At 47.7% G+C, this 8,149-nt stretch overlaps 1 protein-coding gene across 15 annotated transcripts in view; it reads left to right on the top strand.

The window, feature by feature from the left end:
• LOC119598905 (aryl hydrocarbon receptor nuclear translocator homolog) overlaps positions 1-8,149 on the top strand; it is a 167,821-nt gene that overhangs the window by 70,576 nt on the left and 89,096 nt on the right. For all 15 annotated transcript variants that reach the window (XM_037948610.1, XM_037948609.1, XM_037948613.1 and 12 more), the window contains one exon: positions 3,581-3,667. In XM_037948610.1, coding sequence (XP_037804538.1) covers positions 3,581-3,667 — 87 coding nt within the window. The remainder of the gene's footprint in view (positions 1-3,580; positions 3,668-8,149) is intronic.

The raw sequence follows: 8,149 nt of genomic DNA, 5'->3' as shown, positions 1-8,149 counted from the left end.
GAGAGAGTGCGTGCATAAGTGCGTGCCCGGCCTTCGAATAGCAAGCGTCTCTCGTGTCTTTTGTCTTTTTTTCTCTCTCTTTCTGTTTCTTTGTCTGCTTGGTTGGTTGGTAGATTGTCTTTCTTTTCATTCTCTCTTGTCTCTCTGTTCTTGCTTTCTCTCTCTCGTTCTTGCTCTCTCTCTCTCTCTCTCTCTCTCTCTCTCTCTCTCTCTCTCTCTCTCTCTCTCTCTCTCTCTCTCTCTCTCTCTCTCTCTCTCTCTCTCTCTCTCTCCCCCTCTCTCTCCCTCTCTCTCCCCCCTCTTCCTTCCCCCAATCCCTCTCCTTTTCCCCTCATTTCTCCTCCGCCTCTCCCTTTCTCCCTTGCCCGTAGGAACGAGAGGGAGCGGCTAGAGCAGAGAGACGCTGATAGGGTGCTGTGAGGGTGGGGAAAAGGGTGAGAAAAATTACCAAGTTCATATCGGTCATGATCAGACCGAAGAGTGCACGGTAAGGATCGCGTCTGTGTGTGTGTGTTTGTGTGTGTGTGTTGTGTGTGTGTGTGTGTGTGTGTGTGTGTGTGTGTGTGTGTGTGTGTGTGTGTGTGTGTGTGTGTGTGTGTGTGTGTGTGTGTGTGTGTGTGTGTGTGTGTGTGTGTGTGTGTCCATGTCCTTGTGCGCGTGTGTAAAACATTGATAACGTCCCCGTCGCTCCACCAGGTAGGGTACACGGGCCTCACATACCTCAGAATTCTTAACGCCTTTTATTGCAAACGCCGCCAGGGCAACGTGCAACCCGGGCATCGTTCTTGCGTCAGGACCCGCCCAGGTTGGCCATGCAACATCACTTCGCTCTGCTCTGCTACATATACTCTGCGTATTGGTCTCTGTCTCTCTGTCTGTGTCTATCTGGTTCTCTCTTTCTCTTTCTCTCTCTCTCTTTCTCTTTCTCTTTCTCTTTCTCTTTCTCTTTCTCTTTCTCTTTCTCTTTCTCTTTCTCTTTCTCTCTCTCTCTCCTCTCTCTCTCTCTCTCTCTCTCTCCCTCCCTCCCTCCCTCCCTCCCTCTCCCTCTTCCTCTCCCTCCCTCCCTCCCTCCCTCCTTTTCCATCCCTCCCTTCCTCCCTCTTCATCTCTCTCTCCTCCCTAACCCTCTCTACCTCCCTCCCTCCCTCCCTCCCTCCCTCTTTATCTCCCTCTCCCTCCCTCCCTCCCCGCTAAAACACACAGCAAAATGGAGCCTTAAACACAGCCATTCGGAGGGGACGTACTGATTTACTTTTTTTTCTCATTTTTACATATCTAGCACGGGAAATTTGCCCGAGTACACGTGACAGATGTTGCATACATAAATCAGCTGTTAGCCCCCTGCTTTTCACACTCAAACTAGCAGAACAGCTGAGGGGCCACATACCATTGCGTGATGTATGTATTTTGTGCGGCGGCCAACGGTGACGGATGGTTTTCCACGATCGCGCTTCTCATGGCGTCCTCTCGATGTGGGTTTGGGATGGGTTCGGCGGTCGGTCTGTCTGTCTGTCTGTCTTTGTCTTGCTTGTTTCCATTTTTTCGCTTGTTTTTTTTATTTTTTTTTATTCGGTTTCTCGTTTTTGCTCTTTTTTTATTATTGTCGTTCCTCTCGTTTTTTTTGTTCTGTCGAATTCGAATTTGTTTTTCCTCTTCTGTGTACTTCTGTCTCCGTCTTGCCTCCCTATCCTCCCTCTCTTCCTCCGTCTCCCTCTCCCCCCTCTCTCCTTCGTTTTTCCTACACTCCCTTCCCTTCCCTTACTCTATCTCCCTCACCCCCCTTTCTCTATCTTCCTCACCCCCTTCCTCTTTCTATCTCCATCAACCCTTCTCTCCTTTGTTCTTCCTATACTCCCTCCCTCCCTCCCTATTTTTCTTGTCTTTTCCCTTTACTCCCCCTCTCCCCCTTCATAACCCACCCCTTTCTTAAGATAAGATTCTCTGGGAATTGTTGATTATTCAATGTTTTATTATTATTATTATTATTATTATTATTATTATTATTATTATTATTATTATTATTATTATTATTATTATTATTATTATTTGTAGAAGGTGTCGCGAAAAATAAGGTAGGATATTGTTTGCGTCAATATGGTGTTACTAGTTTGGCGGCCACCTGTGTCAGGAGGGGGGGGGGTACGTGGAAGGGAGGTGGAGATGTACGGTCAGAATGGCAGGGGGGGTGAGCAGGGGGAGTGGTAGGAGAGGGTGGCGTGGGGGATAGGGATAGGGGTAGGGGTAAAGGTAAGGGGTAGGAGGAAAAGGAGGGAGTGGGATAGGAGGGGATGGAAGGGGAGGGGGAGGGAGAGGGAGAAGGGGAAAATGGAGAAGGGAGAGAGGATAGGGAAGAAGGGAGAGAGGATAGGGAAGAAGAGAGGGAGGAGGGGGGAGAAGGGAGAGAGGCGAGAGGAGTGAAAGAATGAGGGAACGAAAGAAGGAAATGAGAGACGAGAGAAGGAAGGCGAGTGGGAGAGAGGAGGGGGGGAGAGGGGAGATAGCGGGGGGTGGGGGGGGATATTTAGATCGCTGGGTTCTATCGGACGAACCGGGAGTGAGTGGAACGCAGCGCATACTTTTATCTTGACACAGATGTCGGAGCTTCGGAAACGCATCTTTCACCGAGTGGATTTTGATGTTGTCATTCACGCGGGTGGGGTGGGATGGGGTGGGGTGGGTTGGGGTGGGGTGGGGGGCCATATTTGTGGCTTGGGGGGTTGGATGGGGGGCGGAAAAGGGGGGGGAGGTCAGTTGGGGTTTGTTTTTTGTCTGTTTGTGTTGGTATTGTACCGAGCGTGATGCGTTGGCTTTGTCATTGTGCATACGTGGATTGGTCACTGTGAATTCTGTCTTTTTTTCTTTTATTATTATTGGGTTCTTTGTTTGTTTGTTTTATCTGTTTATTTATTCATGCATTCGTTCATTAATTAATTCATTCTGTTTTTATTTGCTTACAATTATTTATTTGTTTGTTTGTTTACTTGCTTATATTGATTTATGTAGTTCATTTATTTGTTTATTGTGTGTGTGTGTGTGTGTGTGTGTGTGTGTGTGTGTGTGTGTGTGTGTGTGTGTGTGTGTGTGTGTGTGTGTGTGTGTGTGTGTGTGTGTGTGCGTGCATTTATGGCAAAGTGTACATACCCGTGTTTTGTGCTTTCACTGTTTGTGGTGACATTCTTGGAGGGGGGGGGGTTCTATATGTATCCGTTTTATCTTGTGGCTTTTTTTGAAATGTATGAATTTTCTTTTTAGACTTTCATGGAATGTAGGTCCGCCAGAAACATTCGTCTCATTTATTTATAGGATTTTGATATTCAACTGTGCTATTGTATTGTGTGTGTGTGTGTGTGTGTGTGTGTGTGTGTGTGTGTGTGTATATATGTATATTTATGTATATGTATGTGTGTGTGTATTTTGTATTTGATATGTATATTTGTTGATAAAGTTATTTAATAATCCGTCTTTTAATTTGTATACTTGTTTATAAAGCTATTAAAATCACCAAAGCCCCGCCTTTATTGATTTACTTACTGGTTTATGAGAGTTTATTTGCATGTTGACCCGCCTCGTGCCGTTGCAGGTCGGACGAGGAGGAGAGCTCTGGGTCCAAATATGGCCGGATGGAATCGGCGGACGACAGCATGCAGGACAAGGAGAGATTTGCCAGGTAAGAACCATTCCCGGTTGCTATTTCTCTTGTTTTTTTTTGGTTTAGATTTTCTCTCTTTTTTCGTTTGGTGCCTTTTTTTTATTTTTTTGACAAAAAAAAACAAAGGTTGTATTCATCTTTTATTATTTCTTTCTCTTGTTCTTCTTGATCTCGTTCTTCGTCTGTTTTTTTCTTTTTTCTTTTCTTGTCTATTCTTTGCTTTCTTTTTCTTCTTTTTTTCCTTTTTTTTCTTCTACTTCTTCTATTTCTTCCTCCTTTACCTACTACTTCTCTTCCTCCTCCTCCTCCTCTTTTTCTTCCTCTTCATCTTCCTCTTCCTTTTCCTCTTCCTTTTCCTCTTCCTCTTCCTCTTCTTCCTCCTCCTCTTCTTCCTCCTCCTCTTCTTCCTCCTCCTCTCCTCCTCCTCCTCCTCCTCCTCCTCCTCCTCCTCCTCCTCCTCCTCCTCCTCCTCCTCCTCCTCCTCCTCCTCCTCCTCCTCCTCCTCCTCCTCCTCCTCTTCCTCCTCCTCCTCCTCCTCCTCCTCCTCCTCCTCCTCCCTCCTCCTCCTCCTCCTCCTCCTCCTCCTCCTCCTCCTCCTCCTCCTATTCCCCTTCCCCCTCTTCCTCTTCATTCTACTTCCTCCTCGTCTTCTTCTTTCTTCTTTTTCTTTTTTTTTTTTCTTCTTCTTCTTCTTCTTTCTTCTTTTCTTCTCCCTTTCTTCTTCTTCGTCTGCTTTTTTTTTTTTTTTCTTCTTCTTTCTTCTTCTTCTTCTTCTTCTTCTTCTTCTTCTTCTTCTTCTTCTTCTCTTCTTTTCTTCTTCTTCTTTCTTCTTCTTCTCCTTGTTTATTAGTTTGTATCGGAATTCTTTGGAGAGAAGCCACAAAGAAGGGGCTGCGGTGGCATAAGATTAGGTATCAGTGTATCTGTTTAGATGCATTTTTATTTTAACTTTTTTTCCCTTTCTCTTCTTCGGCAACATTTTCCCTTTGCCTTGTTTGATGGTGCACCCCTCCCCACACCCCCGCCCCTCCCTTCCCCTCTTCCCCTCCCTCTCCCCTTTTCCTTCCCCTCACTCTCCCCTTTTCCCTCCCCTCACTCTCCCCTTTTCCCTTCCCTCTCTCTCCCCTTTCCCCTCCCCTCCCTTTCCTCCCCTCCCTTCCCTTTTCCCCTCCCCATACCCCCCGCCCCCCTTTCTCCCAACGCCCCTCTCCATCTCCTTCCCTCTCTTTATCTCGTCTTCTTCTTCTTCTTTCCTCTTTCCCTTTCCCCTTTCTTTTTTCCTTTTCCCTCCTCTCTCTCTCCTTTTCCCTCTCCTCTCTCATCCCCTCCTCTCCTCCTTTCCCTCTCTCTCCTCTTTCCTCCCTCTCTTTCTCTCTCTCTCTCTTCTCTCTCTCTCTCTCCTCTCTTTCTCTCTCTCTCTCCTCTTCTCTCTTTCTCTCTTCTCCTCTCTCTCTCTCTCTCTCCTCTCTTCTCTCTCTCTCTTTCTTCTCTCTCCTCTTCTTTCTCTCTCTCCTCTCTCTTCTCTCTCTCTCTCTCTCTCTCTCTCTCTCTCTCTTTCTTTCTTTCTTTCTCTTTCTTTCTTTCTCTCTCTCTCTCTCTGTTTATATATCCATCTATCTGTTTATCTGTAATTCTTTATATTTATGTCTGCCTTTACCACCTATTCATTCTCGTCGCACACGCCCACACAAACGCCCACGCCCACCCTTCGCTCCCGCACACTCACTCGCACGCCCTCACTCACCGCCGCAGACCAGAGTTGACCCGGTGCCTCTTCTTCCTTCCTCTGTTTCCTTTCGCCTCCCGTTTCGTCCCGTTCCTTTCGCCTTTCTCTTCTCCTTCGTCATTTCTAGCACGACTCGCTCTCTCCCCCTGTCTCTCTTCTCTGTTTTTTTTCTTCTCTCTCTCTCTCTGTTTTCTCTCGTCGTCTTTGTCGGCCTCTCCCTCTTCTCTCTTCTCCTCTCTTCTCCTTCCTCTTCGCCTTCTTTTCGTTTTCTCGGTCTTCGTCTTTTCCTTCTCGCCTCCTTGCTTATCTCTTCTCCCTTTCCCTCTTTTCCCTCTTCTCATCTCTTTTTCGTTCTCTTTCTATCTCTCACCCTCTCGCTCCTCTGCTTTCTCCTGTTTTCTCTCTCCTTCTCCCTCTTCTTCGCCTTCCCCTCCATTCCTTCTTGTCTCTCCCGTCCCTTCCCTTCTTCTCATCTCTATATTTACTCACTCTCCCCTTTCTTCTCCTTTCTCTTCTTCCCGCTCACCCCTTCATCTTCCTTCTCTCGTTCTTCTCCCTCTTCTCCCCGCTCTCCTCCCTCCCGCCTGTACCTGGCATTGGGTCAGCCGTCGCCGGGGTGTCCCCATCTCAACCTGTGCATGCGTTCACTGTGGAGCGAGCACGAGGAAACACACTCGCTGGAGGTTTGTGGAAACTAATATGCACGCCAAGCCAGGGCAAGCCAGGGTCTGGTCAAGCCAAGGCCTGGTCAAGCCAAGGCCAAGTCCAGGTCACGCCCCAGGTCAGAGTGACCTTCAACCCGAATGGGAGTGTGTAAACGAATGACCCGCCGGTGCCGCAGCAGGAAAGCGAGCCTCGAACGGCCTTCGGCAGGAGCTTGCCTTTCTGTGTCCCTACTACTCGTACTTTTAATTACGGCGCCCCGCAAAAATACATGCACACGTAAAACTATAAACACGCACGTAAAACAAGGCAAGCACGCGTACTCACACGCAGGAAGCACATGCACATTCGTAGAACAATGAGTGCGCGCACGCGCATGCAAACACACACACACACACAAACACACACACACACACACACACACACACACACACACACACACACACACACACACACACACACACACACACACACACGCGCACACACGGACTTCAGCACCGTACACACGACGTGGCTGTGCAACGAGGTCTGCCGCTCTCCGAGGCACACCGCCAGTGCCCGAAATCCCCCTGTTGGCTCAGTCTGTGTCCTGAAGCCAAGTGTTATTATCCCGTGTGAATTAATGATTGCATATTTGCTTGCACCAAACCGTTACTGATACTCTCGGTAGTGTGTGTATTTGCCTGTTTGTTTTTTTTCTTTTACCTTTTTTTTTTCTTTTCACTTGTTCACTTTGCTTGTCTTATTTTGCTTCCAGGTGATCTGTTTTTCTTTCCCACGGGTTTGTTTGGTGTGACTAAAGGTTTAATTTGGTATGCAAATTCACCGCGGAATTCTCCGTACGGTAGTTCAGAAAAAGGTTTTTCAAAAGATGTTTTACTCTTGTGTTGGTTATCGTTTATTTATTTGTTTAATTGTGTAGAGAGAGAGAGAGAGAGAGAGAGAGAGAGAGAGAGAGAGAGAGAGAGAGAGAGAGAGAGAGAGAGAGAGAGAGAGAGAGAGAGATTTAACGTTACTTTTTACGCTACTCTTTTATAGTTACTCTAATCACCAAAATCATAATTCCAAAATGAAAAACCAGTTCGATTTCCTCTCAAAACGTGTTATTAGATTGAATTAAATTTTTATCTCCTTTAGCAAGTTTGAACAAGTCGCTTTACTTTAAAGAAAATGTTTGCAGGGTAATTATTCGGTGTAATGTGTAAGGGCAGGTGTGTGATACGATAATTATATTCATTATTTTTAACTACCTTTCCCTTTCTTCCGTTCTCCTCCCCATTTCGTTTTCCCCTTCTCTCTTTTGTCCGTGCTTCCTCCTCTCGTCTCCCCCTCCTCTTTCCTTTCCTCCCCTTCTCTTCCTTTCTCTGCGTCTTTTGTCACCTTCATCGTTTCCCCCTACAATTTCTCCCCATCCTCCTTTTCCTCATCCTCTTCCTCCCTCTCCCTCTATTCTCCCTCTCCTCGTTCCATCTTCCATTCCCTTATTCTCCCTATCCCCCTTCTCCATCCCCCATTCCCCCCTTCTTCTCCATATCCCATGCCCCTCCATTCTCCCTCCCCCCCTTTCCACCCCCCTTCCCCCTTCCCCCTTCAATTCCCCTCCCCCACTTCCTCCTTGCAGCAGCTGGCATTTTGTTGGTTGATGTTGCTTCTGATTGTCCGCTCATTACAGGTGGGACGTGAGAGCATTCGGGGCATAGGTTAAAGGGGAGAGGAAGGGGGAGGGGAGAGGGAGAGGGGGAGGGGGGAGGGGGAGGAAGGAGGAGGGAGAGGTAGAGGGGAAGGAAGGAGGAAGGAGAGGGAAAGGGAGAAGGAGAAGAAGGGGGAGAGGGAGAGGTGGAGGTGGAGAGAGAGAGGGAGATAGAGAGGAAGGGGGTGGGGAGAGGAAGAGGGAAATGAGGGAGGAGGGGTAGGTGGTGAAGGGGAATGGGGAGGGGGAAAGGTGGAGAGAAGGAGGAAATGGGAGGATGTAGGTAAATGGGGAGAGGGGGAGGGGGAAGGAGACGGAGAAGTTGAGGGAGAGGAAGGAGTAGTTTAAGAAAGAGGGGGGGGGGGTGGAAATCGTAGGGTTTAAAATGGCATTAATCAAGAGCGTGTGAATTCGTAGCAGG

Source organism: Penaeus monodon, chromosome 42 (genome assembly GCF_015228065.2).
Source record: "Penaeus monodon isolate SGIC_2016 chromosome 42, NSTDA_Pmon_1, whole genome shotgun sequence".
In the NCBI taxonomy this organism is placed as follows: domain Eukaryota; kingdom Metazoa; phylum Arthropoda; class Malacostraca; order Decapoda; family Penaeidae; genus Penaeus; species Penaeus monodon.
The sequence above is the reverse complement of the archived record's forward strand: the minus strand, read 5'-3'. Positions and strand labels throughout refer to the sequence as shown.